Source organism: Saccopteryx bilineata, chromosome 2 (assembly GCF_036850765.1).
Source record: "Saccopteryx bilineata isolate mSacBil1 chromosome 2, mSacBil1_pri_phased_curated, whole genome shotgun sequence".
In the NCBI taxonomy this organism is placed as follows: domain Eukaryota; kingdom Metazoa; phylum Chordata; class Mammalia; order Chiroptera; family Emballonuridae; genus Saccopteryx; species Saccopteryx bilineata.
The window spans coordinates 250,362,887-250,378,220 of record NC_089491.1 but is presented as its reverse complement, the minus strand read 5'-3'; the positions used below and the strand labels follow the sequence as shown (position 1 = coordinate 250,378,220).

The 15,334-nt window shown below is 48.5% G+C and overlaps 1 protein-coding gene across 3 annotated transcripts in view; it reads left to right on the top strand.

Moving 5' to 3' along the window:
* Positions 1-14,547, top strand: part of SPECC1L (sperm antigen with calponin homology and coiled-coil domains 1 like) — a 142,762-nt gene extending 128,215 nt beyond the window's left edge. For all 3 annotated transcript variants that reach the window (XM_066260034.1, XM_066260035.1, XM_066260036.1), the window contains 3 exons: positions 8,935-9,051; positions 10,170-10,229; positions 11,952-14,547. In XM_066260034.1, coding sequence (XP_066116131.1) covers positions 8,935-9,051; positions 10,170-10,229; positions 11,952-12,041 — 267 coding nt within the window. In that variant the 3' untranslated portion in view covers positions 12,042-14,547. The remainder of the gene's footprint in view (positions 1-8,934; positions 9,052-10,169; positions 10,230-11,951) is intronic.
* The last annotated feature ends 787 nt before the right edge of the window (positions 14,548-15,334 follow it).

Below are 15,334 nucleotides of genomic sequence, written 5' to 3'. Positions count from 1 at the left end.
GTATAGGCTATCTTCAGAACGTCTGCCAATTATTTTTATTGTGGTAGCATATACACATCAAATCTATCACTTTAGTCATTTTTAAGTGTACTGTTCAGGGACATTAAGTATATTCACAGTATTATGTATCCATCACCACGGTTGAGTTCCAGAACTTTTCATCATCTTATACCCATTAGGAGACAATCCTGTTCCCCTCCCCCAGGCCCTGACAACTGCTAGCCTGCTTTCTAGCTCTGTATTTTACTGTTATGGGTATTTTATATAAATGGAATCATATAACATGTGGCCTTTGTAAATAGCTTTCACTTAGCACTTCGCATAATGTTTCAAGATTCATCCACATAGTAGCATGAGTCAATACTTCACTCTTTTTTATGGCTCAGAAATATTCTATTGAATTGATATACCAGATTTTGTTTATCCATTTCTCCATTGGTAAACATTTGAGCTGTTTCCATCTTTTAGGTATTTCAGCTATGAACATCCTGTGCAGATATTTATTTCAACACTCATTTTCAGTGTTTGCAGGTGTATATCTAGGAGCAGAATTGCTAGATCATGATAATTCTGTGTTTAACCATTGCTGAACTGCCAAACTTTTCCACAGTATCTGTATCATTTTATATTCCCACCAGCAGTGCACATTGTATGAGGGTTCTAATTTCTCCACACCCTCACCAGAACTTGTTTTTCCCTTTTTTAAAATAATATGCATCCTGGTGGGTGTGAAGTAGCAACTCACAGTTTTGATTGCATTTCCCTAATATGACTAATAGAGTTGAGCATTTTCTCATGTGTTATTTGTCTATCTTCTTTGGAGAAGTGTTTATTCAGATCCTTTGCCCATTTTTATATTTGGCAACTGGTTTGTTTGTCTTCTGTTGTTGCATTGTGTAGGTTTGTTTTTCCTGGAAATTTTCAAATATACATTAAAGTAAGAGAATAGTAAAATGACCCTCCTGTACACATCGCCCAGCCAGAAGTCACCAGCACATGGTGCTCTCATTCCCCAACCCCACTCAGATCATTCCAAAACAAATAAATCCCAGCCATTTAATGTCATCACATACTTAGACGGAGTTCGAACTTCCTGATTAAATCAGTTTTACAGTTGATTTGCTTGAGTTAATACTATACAAGTAAAATTCACAAATTACATTTAGATAATATGCCTTTTAAATCTGTTTTAATCTTAAATCTTTCCTTTCTCCCACCCTTGCTTTCCCCCCCCTTTCAATGGTGTGTGTGTGTGTGTGTGTGTGTGTGTGTGTGTGTGTGTGTGTGTTGGAGGAACTGTATTGTGTGTCCTACAGAGCTTCTTCATTTTAGGTTTTGCAGACTCCATCCCACTGGTGCTGTCCTTAGTATAAACCATAGACAGCTAGAAGTTTGATCTGATTGTGGGTCAGCTTTGTGGCAGAAATACCTGAGCTGTGGAGTTGTGTCTGCAGGGAATGTGGAGTAAGACCTGCTCTTTCTCTCTTCGATGTCACTGCCACCAGAATCGTTATTGCCAAGTGCTGCCATTCTAATTCTGTTAGTCACTTCATTCCTTAGAATTCCTTTTCACAAAGACACTCTTCAGTGGTTTGATTGCCTTGATGTCTAATTTGATCAGGAAAGTTCCATCTGGCACGTGATTCTCTCCCTTGATTTGCCAGCACTCAGTTTGGGCTGGGGCACTTCTGGGAGCATTGGCATGAACTCAGGGGTTTAACTTCTTTAGATGTTCCCATCTGATACACTTGCACCCACCTTTAGTTTTTAGATCAGTGGTCCTGCCTCTCGTCTATACACTCAGGTCATCTGGGGGTCTGTAAAGGAAATGATGCCCCTTTCATTTGGATGCACTTCCCTAGAGTAGAGCCAAGCATATGTCACCCTGAAAGGCTTTGTGGGAGATTCCTATCCACAGTGGGGACTGAGGGTCCTTACTGGAACCTTCCCCCTGCTCTACTCCCCTGCCCCGCCCCCAGGGACACAAGATGAAGAACTGTGTCTTTAGGGTTGGTGGCTCACCTTGGGCTGCCTGCCCTGGCTTCCTTCCTTCCTCCCTATTTAACACTTGAACCTCATGATGAGTGAGCTTCAGACTCTCCCTGGACACATGCCACTTCCCCTTCCCTGACCTGGAGCAGAGCTTGGCTAAACTTCAAAAGGAGATAGCACTGAAGTCCCAGGGAGACACCCTTAGATCTGCAGCCAGCGCAGGTCTGCCGATGTGCCCCACGGCAGCCCTGGGCACCACGCAGGCTTCTGCTTGTTACTTCAGGGCCTCTGGGCCTTCCTCATTTAACACTGACTACTGGGGGATGGTGAAAACCACCTTTTGGTGATTTTTCCCCCCTCTCTTTTAGACATTACATCCACCACACAGAAATGCACGCCCTTACCTGCTTCACTCCAATTCACAAACACCCTCCAACCCTATCCCATGTTCTGGGGCTGAGGCAGCTGAGGCACTGAGGATAGGTGTGTTTGTAATTCACTCGTACCTCCTAAAGGGCAAGCTGTGAGCCTGAGTATGTGTCATTCCCGTAATCGATCATGGGGAGGACCCTGCCTGCCTGTGTTTGGACCTGTGGACAGGCATGAGGAAATTGGTGCTTGCGTGTGTTAGCAGAGAGATGAATCATGGTTTTTGGCTTCTTGCCCTGTACCCATAAAAGTGGCATTTCCTTAAATAGATTAGGACTTTAATAACTATTTAAAGAACATTGGTATTTAGGGTGTATTTTATGGCCCTTAACTAAACTCCAGACAAATTAAGACATTTTAAGATGTTTTATGGCTTTTTTTGGGGGGGAGGGATGGAGATTTGTGTAATTTCTTGGCTCTTACCTCATGCCTCAACTATTGGTACATATAAAGGCATCCTGAAGAGGGGCCACCTGAAGGCCACAGAGGACAGCGTCATATCTAAAGTCACAGGAGCAAGGAGAGGAGCTCTGTCCCAACTCAAGCAGCAAGTAGAAAATGCCCAGCCAGTTCCACAGAGGATATAAGGGTGTCAGGCGATTTTATGTCAAAGTTTTTATGAGAGTGGAAAGGACAGCAGATGGCCCTGTAAAACAGGCCTTGTTCGTCTGCCCCATCAGATGATTGAGCCGACATTTCCTGGATGGAAGGACGTGCGCCTTCGGGAGAAAGTGGGGCAGCACGCCTCGTTTGAGTCTGCTCACGGCTTTTTTGAACTTTTGTTCTGGCACGTATCATAGCCCTCTTGTTTGTATCCACCCTGATCCAAACATAGACTTATCTTGTACAGCAGAAAAGACCTGCAGTGACCCAAAAACTAAATGCAAAATCTGAATTCATTAATTAAGAACTTTCAGTATAATTGCTGTGTATCTTTGAAAAAGAAAATTGTTTTCCTTAGAGAACTTAGTACTGTTGCCTGTGAATAGTAAACAGTAGTCTTCCACTAGTGGGCACATTCCCCTCAAAACAGTGAGTTTTGGGCTTTAAGAATAATTTATTTTAAAAGTTCTGGCTGGCCTGCTCTAAAAACTGTAGATATAGGATCCAGAACACATGCCGAGTGGAAGGCCCCAGGCCCTGCAGCCCAGCCCTTAGTTAATCTGCAGGGCATAAACCGGCCCTTCTGCCTGGGGAGAGATGTATTTGGAAGATAGATTTTATAATCAGTGCGTTTCCTCATGCCCTGAAAATGCCACTTTTGAAAATAGAAATTCCATTTTTGACAACCTTCGAGAAATAAACATGTTGTAAAAGTCTGTCTCTGAAAGTTGTAAAACTGTCACAGATCATTTAACTTCATGTTGCGGTAAGTTTTTAGAAATTTGTAAATGGCACCTGACAGGCAGTGGCACAGTGGATAGAGCGTTGGACTGGGACTCAGAGGACCCAGGTTTGAAACCCTGAGGTCACCAGCTTGAGCATGGGCTTATCTGGCTTGAGCCAAGGGGTCACTCGGTCTGCTGTAGCGCCCCCCCCCCCCCCCCCCGTCAAGGCACATATGAGAAAGCAATCAATGAACAACTAAGGTGTCGCAATGAAGAATTAATGCTTCTCATCTCTCTCTCTCCCTTCATGTCTGTCTGTCCCTCTCTCTGTCTCTCTCTCTGTCACACACACAAAAAAATGTAAATGCACTCTCCACAGTAACTTGCCATTGCTCACCATGATTAACAGTAAACCAAATGTTAACAAAATTTAGGACATTTTTCAAGTCTTCTTGTCCTCTCAGCAACACTCCTGCTTCTGACCATTTTAACTCTCTTACTTTGGATTCCGGCTTTTCTCCTGCCTGTGTGACTGTCCCCTCAGTCCCATTGCAGGCTTGTTCTCTGCACAGTTCTTACATGTTCCAGTTCTAAAGGGCTTAGTCTGAGACCTTTTTCCTGCTCATAGTCCACTCCAGCCATCCCTAGGTGACCTCACCTGGACTCTACTTCAGTCACTGTCTTTACATGTTTATTTCCCCCTGTACTGCCCCTCCTGGTTCTGGACCCTCATGCCTGCACCATCAGGTGTCTCCCTGTGGGTGTCTCAAAGGCACCACGAAGGTAACACATCAGAAACATGTTTCTACCCCATTGCATTCTGCATCCATAATGGACCGCACTGACGTCCATTTCCACTAGCAGAAACCATGGCCATACTTGGCACTACACGTGCTCTCCCTCCTTATACCCAGTCTGCCTCCAGCTCCAATCTGCTTTAGCTCTAGTCCTCATTTCTTTCCCCACCCACCACCTGAGGCCTTCCCTGCCACCTCTCACAGAGGCTTCTGCAGTTACCACCCAGCTGCTCTTAATGTTCCCTGCCCTCAGTACAACCACACTTCCCTTGAAGCCTACCCTGAACCCAAGTTCACATTGGGTCCACCTGTCCTTCTAGACAGCCCCCTCTAGAATAGCTGAGGTCTGATCCAGAGCCTACTACCAGGTGAAGACTCATTGAATGGTCAAATAAATCCTCCAAAGATTAGTTTGTCCCCAGTTCCTCCATCCACAGGCTCAGCTACCCATCTCAGGGTGTTGCCCCGAGGCTTCAGTGCCCTGATCCTTCTCTCCCGGGTTAGGTCTCCTTTACCATTGGTGGAAGAGCATGGCTACAGGCACGTCACTGTTTTCTTTGTAGGCCCACAAAAGATGGAGTCACACTGTTAGGCCTCACCGCTCCTGCCAGAAAGGCACACTCTGCTTTGTGACATTTGAATCACTTTGAAACAAGTGATTGATTATAGAGCAAGTTTCTTACCAGTGTGTTTTGAATGAATATTTAGGAGTTGGGAATTTGAGGTAGCTTGTTATCTAAGTTCCTCGTCCAAACCTTAGAGAAAAAAGAATGCATACTACTCCCCACACTTCATGTGGGTTGATCCATATTTTTATGTGAAAATCCCAGTGGATGGCAGAGATTTACCAGTTACCTAAGCACAGTGAAGGTCCAGGGAATTATAATTATGAGGCCAAGAGCAGGGGCTTCAGTGAGGAAGGAGCAGCCTGGGCACATTGTCAGTGATTCTGTTGACTAATAGTGTTTCAGATGGAATCGGTGCCATCTGCTACAAAGCATCATCTATCTCCTCTACAAATAGTTAACAGAACCATAAAAATCCCTCACATGTGTAGACCACCTTATAGTTTCATAGTGTTAACAACTTGTTATCTTATATGGGCTGGTGTTTGTACACCCACTTTATAGGTGAGAAGCTGCTCCCTGGGGGGCTGGGCATCGGCAAAATCCAGGGTCAGCACTGTAAACCTGGCCCTCATGAGTAGGTAAAGGAGTCAAAGTTACAGGCACCAGGAAGCGACAGGCAGATTGAAATACCTGTGCCTGTTGCCACCCTACACAGAAAGCAGCAAGGGAAAGTGTAGCCCCAGACCTCACACAGGCCCTTCTGTGGAGTCCAGGCAGGGAGCAGAGGAGTGAAGGAGGCTATAAACTCGTCTGCCCCTCTGGTCTCCATCACCAAGAAAACTCAGGGCCTTGGGGTCACTGCTCTGCCCTGGAAGTCTGGAACCCGCACGTGGCCTTGGGCCACGGCTCCCCATGTGCATGGCAGTACCTGGAGGACAGACCTGCAAGCAGGAGCCTTGCTGGGCACTGGTCACAGCTTTGGGATCAGTGGCCTTCATTGAGCAGGAAGGGAGCTGGTTCCTGTGGGAGCAGCCACTTCTCTGACTGTTTAATACTATTTTGTACCTTTTGTACGTACATTTGTTTTTATTGACCCTGCCATATTAATGGGTTGTGATAGCTGTGAAATTAAGAGCTCCAGAGAGAAAGCCAGGGGAACTTTCCTGTCTTCTCTGTGCTTTTCAGCATTAGAGAACCAGCTTTGTTATTTATGAACCTCTATATTGCCTGCTTAATTTTCTAGTAGTTTGATTTTTCAACCTCAAACATTAAAAACAAATAGTGAGATGGGGAGCGAAGGGTGCAGGCCTGCTCTTTTAGATTGAAGGCCTCAACTGCAAGGCCTGGCTTATTCCTCCAGGGTCCCTCTGGACCAGGTAAGGGGGCACTCAGGTCTCACTTGGGTTTGGTGCTTGTTGAAGTTGTCATCTGCTGGGTGGGATGCCAGGTCTGGCCCCCTCCAGCCTCCCCGGGGGGAAGGGAGGTGGTCACCCTGGGCAGCTCACCTGAGTTTGGGCTTGAGTTGTCTTGATTTGAAAGTCTGGTTGTCAGGTACTTAAAAGTTAACTCCCCTACCCTGGAACTCCAGGAGCCATTGTTTCCTCTTTCTTTAAATTGCTTTGGCATGTTTATAAATGAAAGTGCTGCTCTGACTGAAGATTCCAGGTTTGGGGTTGGGTTTGTCTTGAGGAAGCTGGGGAAGGCCGGGGTTCCCACAGCTGGGGAGCTGGGGCACAGTGGTTTCCTCTTGCAAAGAGCCTTTACTGTGAGGCACAGTGAGACCAGGCACGTAGGCGACTCTGCCAGAGACGCCTGCCTTTCAGCGAGCTGGAGAAGGGGCCGCAGTGGCAGGAAGTGGAGATTTGTTTTCCTCCAGAAGTGAATGTGACCTCCGGGGGCAAGCAGAGGAGTCCTTGGCAGCATATGCTGCCGCTGGCCTTGCACAGAGCTGGTACACATCATTAGGAAGCTTCTTGCCCTGCAGCCCATGCAGTGATGCCCGGTATCCTTGGCTCTTTCATTAGGGCCTTAGTCATGGGGACTAGGAAAGCACAGTTGGGCTTGGGATTTAGACCTGACTTTGAGTCATCACCCAGATTAGCTTTGTGGCCTGACCCTCTCTGAGCCCCAGCCTCCTTACAAGCTCCTGGGTGATTTTGAGAATTAAATGACATACTTTCTGTAGGATGCTTGGGACAAGGGTTCCCATCCCTGCCCTTCTGCTTCCAGCCCAGCACCTTGGACAGGTCACCTCCCTTCCCTGGCCCTGGTCTCCCAGATGGATTCCATGCAGATGAGGCCGAGGCAGGCTCTCTGCAGCAGTGACTGGCCGCTGGTGGGTGCACCTTCATAGGAGGCAGTGGGTATTGCTGTCATCAGAGCAGCGGCCCCATGGAGGGTGGCCCGAGCCTGTTGAGAATGTAGCAGGATTGTGTGTTAAAGGCTGGGAAATGTGAGCACTGCAGTACTGAGGTGGGTGTCACTGGACGGCTGGCAGGTGCATCAGGTGGCAAGTTCACTGCAAGCTTACTGCAGCCTTTCCCTGTGGCTCTTGGCAGGTTTGTGTTCCTTTGTGCCATAATCTGGTAACTTCCCTCACAGCAGTTATGAACAATGCCGCCAGGCCAGAACTGCGAGCTGGCTGCACCAGATAATCAGCTTACTGAGTGGAAATGACCTCTGGAATAATTGTCCATAGAGCTGCTGCCCTTCAGAAGGCTTGTATTTGTGTAGAAGACCCCAGCAGGCAGCATTCTGGGTGCCTGCAGTCAGGGGCCAGTCGTTTTGATGATGAAACTTAGGAAGAGTCTCTACAAAGGGCCAGCCACTTGGCCTGGTCCCCATCCCCCTCACCTGCTTTCATCTATGAGCTGTAGGTCCCCTACTTGGTGTCAGAACCTAGCAGTCTTTAAAAATGGGGTTAGGGGTGGCAAACTTTGTAGAACTAACTATACAAATACAAATTGCATCAATATTCTGTGATCATGGGTTCTGGGAAGAGTGAGAACCGTACCCAGGAGCTGATGGTTTTCTTTCAGTGATAGATGTGGGCTTTCTCAGTCACCTGGGAAGCCAGCCCTTGCTGCAGCTGCAGATGGCATGAGATCAACAGTGGATATAAAACAAGAAGTGTCTGGGAAGTGCTCTCTGTATCATTCTGTGGCATTTACATAAAGTGTGCAAATTTACAAAATGTAGTTGTGGAGTTTTATCTTCCAAAGGATTCTTACAAATAAGGATAAGGTGATCTACTAGCCGAATTGCATTATCATATAATAAAATATCCTGAATGATATATTGCTTTTTTAGTTGTAAGTAATTTAATTTTAACATGGAGTAAGGTACCTCTTAAAAGTTCAGATGGTTCTCAGAGAAGTGTAACACAGCCACAGTATTACTTGGCTCCTAATATCTCCTAATGCAAGATGGTGGCTGTTGATGCCTTCAGAATACAGAGTCCCTAATCTTTGTAAACATTTACCTTGAGTCCCTAATAGAGGAGGTCAGACTGAATTGGAGTGTTTCTTAACTTAGTGTCCCAAGAGGCTGCAGAGCTGTAGGACATGTGCCCAAGGTTCTTAAGGGGTGAGGGTAGGATGGCTCAAATTTTTGCCACTATGGTGGCAGCAATCTGGAGGTGGTGGGTGGGATGGAGTGGGTGAGAGGGCCAGTCACCGACGCAGCCAGGCACTTGCTCCCAAGGCTCACCCTGCCCAGGATTTGAAGGCTGGGTAGCATCTCAGACCTCCCTCACCCTCCACAGTGTTCTTCTGAGATCTTAGTATGTGTTGCTTACGTGTTTGTCTTCTTTTCCCTCAGAATATTGACATTACAAACTTCAGCAGCAGCTGGAACGATGGGCTGGCCTTCTGTGCCCTCCTGCATACGTACCTGCCAGCCCACATCCCATATCAGGAACTGAACAGCCAAGATAAGGTAAGGCAGTTTGCGAATGTCCTAGCGCCTGGCACCCTCATCACAGGGGCGGCCTGGGGCAAGAAGTAGAGGCAGAGGCTCACATAGATGGGAACACAATGTTGGTATTCCACACACCACCCTGCTGGTTCATGGTGGCTTTGTTCTGGCTTGGTCTTGTTCTGGATCTAGATTATTTGTGCCAAGTCAGCCAGACCATGACCCACCTTGGGTGGAACATTTGCCTGGTCCAGAATTTCCCAAGTAATGACATTCCCAGTGGGAGCCGAAGGTCCTTCCTGGTGATAACATTTACGATCAAGGGCTCCACCATGAAGGTGTACCTCCACCACCAAGGAGGTCCTGGCCTAAAGCTCGGTTGTTAGAGCATTGTCCCTGACACTCATCAGGGCTCATACAGGAACAGTCACTGTTTATGTCTCCCTCTCTCTCTTTCTCTCTCTCTCTCCCCCAGCTCCTCTCCACTCTCTAAAATCAATAAATTAGAAAATAAAATACAAATTGCAAACATAAAAAAAGAAGAAGTAGCCAAGGAGAGCTGCTCAAGGCATGAGTTGAGTTGGCAGCAGCAAGCACATCAGGTAGCCTCCTGCCACCTCTGGAGACAGGCTGTGTTCCTTGCAGACCTGGCTGTGTCTGAGGTGTTCCATTCAGGAAGCTGCTTGGGGATAGAGTCAGGGCATGGGCACTGTGAGAGGGTGCAGGCTCAAGCTCTCCTCCAGTCCCCGGTGCACCCCAGTGTCATCCCGCTCATGCCTTTCAGACAGCACTTGAAGGTTCCCATGGGGAGAAAACTTTCTGGATGTGTGTTTTTTTATTAGCTTTTAGGGTTCAGATGGCTGAGGGCTAATGTGTTGGAAGTGATCCTTTTCTGTAGTGAAGAAAGGAGTGTTTAGGATCATTCCACAGCTGGTTACTAGTGGAGGAGGCGGGGCCTGTGAAGGGGCAGCAAGAACACTGCTGGGCCCTGGGTGTCCGTCGGGAGTTCTGAGGACCCCCCTCATGTGCTGTGGCACCGAGTGGAGGTGTGCGCCCATCCTTCCCCAGCGTCACGTGTAGTCCCAATGGCCTTGTCCTGGCCTTGCTTGTCTACTCCACTCACACAGTTTCTTTTACAGCGAAGAAACTTCACCCTGGCCTTCCAGGCAGCAGAGAGTGTTGGCATCAAATCCACACTGGTAAGCCCCCATCTCCCTGAGGAGTCACTGCCACGGCCCACCTTGTCATTGGGGAGTGCACTGTTCTTACGATGAGAGAGGCCTGGGTGGCAGGCTCATAATAAGGAGGCAGTACAGGCCTGCGCCAGCCTAGCCAACTCTCCATTGGGTGAGGTACATATAGGGTCTCATTCCTGCCCCTAGGCACCTATGCCTCACAGGAAGTGTCCCCAGCAGGTGCCTCAAGGGGGGTGGGGCAGTCCTGGTTGCAGCCCCAGCAGCCTTAAACCAGATTCTTCCTTAGAGTCACATTCTTCTTAACTGAGTCTTTGGGTTCAGAAGAAGAATACAGTTTTATAAATGTCACTGTCAAAGGCACATTCTAATAGTCTGTCTGAATGTGCCAAACCAGAGGGAGCGGGCGAGTGCTAGCCGTGGGCAGGTGGCTTTAGAGGCTGAACAAGTAGCTTCTGCGCCTCACAAAGGTCATGGTACGAGAAGTGAGTAGTAGAAAACCCACATGTGTTGGGGTCTTGTTTAGGCCTCTGCTCGGTGTCTGTAGCCACGTGGGACAGAGGTGTTTCTGTCAGGATTACTTGTCGCCCACTCTGACTTGCTGGGAGAAAACACTGCTCCCGAATGCAGAGCCGCTCTTCCACACCTGGGGACCCTGTCGTTAAATAACTGAGTGCTGAAGGGTTTATAGGATCATCAGTGCACAGCGCAGGGTTTCCACAGAGTAAAGAACCCATGTAGCCAGCTCAGGGATCCCAAACTCTCCCTTGGGTGCCACCTCCTCATCCACACCCGTCAACCTGACTTGTAAAAACAGGGTAACTTTGAGGAAGAACTACATGCCAGAGTGTTCATAGAGACTTCCATAAGTGTATCTTCTGAATTCATAGAGATATATTTTTTAGGGTGGCTTTTATTCATTTGTATATAGAGAAAGAAAAGTTATTGTTATTAAAATATTTTCCATTATCTGGATATTTTAAATTACACATAAAGTTATGTATAAAAAGTAGACGGTTCCCCATCCTAAAAAATCTTTTTGTCAAGATTCTTATATTATCGTTTTTTCATCCCGAGTCACCAGTGGTTGGCCTTTCCCCCTCACCCAGGGAACCTTGCAGAACACTGTTTAGATTGGCTCCCTAGAGAGTTGAGATGTCCTGCAACAGCAGGTCTCCTGGAGGCCTCCAGTCATAAATCAGTGTCCAGGGTGTCCCACATTGGTTCTTCTCTGTCAGTTAACATCTCACAGATCACTGGGATTCTGTGAACAGAGAACGATACCTTTGATGACTTCCGATGATCACCATTATGAAGGGCATTAGAAAGTTTGAGTTCTGGGAGCCCTCACTACACAGGCCCTCCAAGGACAGTGATTGAGGTGAGAAGGGCTCTCAGAAGTGACCGTGGGAGGGTTTGTGAAGAGGGGCAGGCAGGGGAGGAGGACCCTGGAGAATATGAGACTCTCCTAGCCTTGGGGAGCAGGAAGGCAGCCCTGGTGTGGGACTTGAGCAGGGGTGGACAGCTTGGGGATGACGCTGACTTGCAGGGAGTAGGTGCTTCCTAGGGCACTTGGTAGAAATGGCACAGGTGTCTTGGCCAGGCCTTTGACATGTGTCATCAGGCTTAGAGTAGAAGTCCACCAAGGCCCTGCCCAGCCCTAAGAGCCCATGTTACCGTGGCCAGGAGGTGATGGAATTCTAACCCAGCCTCTTCCTTCTCTGCCAGGACATTAATGAAATGGTGCGAACTGAACGGCCTGATTGGCAAAATGTGATGCTATATGTGACGGCGATCTACAAGTACTTTGAAACCTGAGTACACAGAGGACCCTCCCTATTTACCAAGTGACACAAACGCCAGTAGCTACGCGCCTGTAAAGCTTTCAGCACCTCTCCAGGCTGCCCCGCAGGCAGCGTGTGCGCCCTCAGCCCGGGGCTTCCAGGTTGGGAGAACTTGGGCCTGTATGGGCACAACTCACTGGGCTCCTCCCACATGACCTGTCCAGTCAGAGGTCAGCGTGGGCTCTGCATACATCACGCACGCTGACTTGCTGCTGAAGTTCTCCTTTTGGAGAGAATATTGAACTGTTAGTGCTGCGGGGTATTGAAAGTAGGCGCATGTACAGTAAACTTGGGAAAGGGGCTTCGGTTGTGTCGACAGCTCTCGGGGAACTCAGTGTCTCCAGAGGTTCCTGCTTCCCGGCACCAGGCAGGTGGGCCTCAGCGCTCTGCGTGGGCTTATTTCAAGGAGTGTGTCACCACAGCAGTGGGACAGGCACCCCGTTCATGTGGCAGGGCTGTCCTAGCCAACACCACTGATGTAATGGATGACGGAGACCTGCACTCCCTGCTCCCTGCGCCCCTGAACAGTCCACATGGCTGCGCCTCTGTTGACGGAAGACGGCCAGGACCCCTTGCTGCCGCTCTGCCGACCTGCCCCCAGCCTTGCAGGGGCCTGGGACCCAGCTCTGACTTCAGGTTTCTGGACAAGAGAATTGATCACAAGGAATTCTCTAGTTTAAAAATGTTCTTTTTCTAATGAGCAATATTGAGGAAAAATAGCTCCTGTTGTATTAGCACCAAAGTTAAATTGTTTGAGTAAGCTTAGAGATGAAACAGAATCTGGACATGAGTGAGCATGGTAAAAGCCAGGAACGAAGCTGGAAGTAACAGGAGAAACACTAACCAACTTGCGGGAGCCCAGACAGTGTAATTTAAAGTCACTCTCAGCTGCCTAGATGTAACCCTCTTAGGCAAGCATTTAAGGAAGTGCCTTAACTCGCCTCACAAGAGTAGTCACTACACGAGCTCGGAGGCCGCACAGCCTGGTGATGGAGGCAGTCCCCTGTCGTGCCACCCTCTCCATGTTCCAAGCAACAGGCTGCCTCACCACCACCACCCCTTCTGCAGTTAGAATTGAAGCCTTATTTTACAGGGTGTTCTGTGAAGTGACCCTCAACAGGGACTCGACCCTTCTTGGAAACAGGGAGCCCAAGTCTCATGTGCATCTAACCTAGTAGCTGTTGGTGTGAAAGATGTCAAGACCTGTTACTTACAGAATACAACTCTGTTTAGCACCTGGAAAGTAACATGAGGAAGAGCTGTCACCAGTGTAAGCAGGGTCGCTGCCCAGTCACAGATCAAGGAGGGAACTTGCAAAAGGCCACCAGCCAGTATGGCCTGAGAGTTCTGCATTCGAGCATGGGGTTCTAGACTAGGAGTTTAACATGTCTGTAGCCTAGAAAAGAATGTGATTGTTATGAAACGGGCTGTGCGTGTGTTTGCAGCCAGGGTCACCAGGTGGCTGGTGACTGCCCTTCCAGCCTGTCCAGATATCCTAACCTGGCTGCTCTGGCTGCTGCCTGAATGGGAGGCTTTTTGTGGAAGGCCCACTCTTGGCTAAGGAAGGAGAGGCTGGTGAGTGGAGCCCAGGCCCGAGCACAAAACAGACCTTGGTAGACACTTACCCCGTCCTGCCTGCCTGGTTCTGTTCTTGTCTGTTGCTCTGTTGACGGGTGCTGTCCCCTGAGGGACTGTTCCGGTGAGAGGAACTGTCTTGAAGGCTTTCCACACTTGGCTCTCTGAGCCCTCCCATTCGCCCTCACAGAGGCACCTGTCTGGACCCAGTGTGTCTGGTCTGCAGCAATGATTTTTGTTTATTTATTATGTTGGGGGGAGGGACGTCTCATCCTACAGAAAAAAAGACTTTCTTGGATCTGTAGTTCACACCTTTGTCCCTCCCTAGCCAAGTGAGTCAGCCCTGGGAGCTCATGCTTCATGCCGTTGGCGGGGAGGGGATCTCCAGTGTCTTTTGGAGGAGGGTGGCCACTGCTGATGGGCTGTGCCCACATGGCTGGTATTGCCCAGCATCGTGCCTGGGGCCAGTGATGGGGCAGAGGGTGGCCGAGGGAAGGGATTGGCTCAGACCCAGCCTGGGGACCTACCTGTATCCCTAACTACAGGCTATTCAGGAATACCTGCCATGGCTGCCCACATTTGCACATGAGGGTCCACAGGTAAGAAGATTCCAGAAGTGTGACATTTTGCTTTTCCTAATAGGATCCTTATAACATTTGGATGATTCTAGATGGCCACATATATGATACATACCTAAAAGTGATACTCTGAGGTGCTTTTGGTCCATGGCACCTGATGTGAAGCTTCCAGAAAGTCATTTTGCCTTGTTTCCTTTCAAGCATAAGCTTTATAACAAAAGGGCCAGTTAACGTTTCTATTTCTCTTGCCCATAGGCTTCTGCTGATGATATTTTTTAATTTTGTTCTGTTAAATATTCTTGAATGTATTAAAATTGCTGAAACACATCAGGCTTGGGCTTTCCTAGTTCGCAACCTCCTACTGCTCTCTGACCTCACATGGATGGTACCCTGGCTGCCTCCTAGGACTGGCTATGGCAGGGAGGGCTCCCCAAACCAGCCTCCATCCCCTCTGGTTTGGGAGGGGGACCTGATAGGGATCAGGAAAAGTCCCTCCCTGGGCTGCAGTGCACAGCTGTGGCCTTAGCCAGGTGCCTGGACCTAAGATAATGTCTGGCCCAGGTGAGCCTAGAGGTTCTGCGACAGGTGCTGACTCCCCAGGAGTGCTGTCTGAGCTGTCCACAAGGATGGAAGGCCCCAGCATATCCCAACTGTAGCCCAAACACATGCTGCTCTGAGGTTTGGAGCTTTTTTTAGAAGTGTGTCTTCTTGGAGATAATTTTCAGAGTATACAAAATTGTAGTGAAATCTAAAAAAAATAGTCGATAATTATACCACTCAAGCAACCAACCAGACAAGCTTTTTCCTTCTGTGCATCTTGTGTGGAATGATTATGAATTCATGAGCACAGCCGGAACAGCACTGCATCTTGTCACACTGTACATGTTACATGCAGAGAAGCCTGTGGGGCCACCTCCTACTTTGTATAGGTGATCTGAGGTGCCCTTCCTGAGCCTGCAATCCCCTCCCCAGAGTCAAGGGTCCATCCAGTAATTGACTCCTCAAGGCCCAGAGCCCACCACCTGGCTTGAGCTGTGTTAACTGTGAGCCCCCCAGGCATGCTGTTTGTGGGTGCCCACTGTGGCCTGGCTTCCAGAGCACAGTGCCCAAGTCC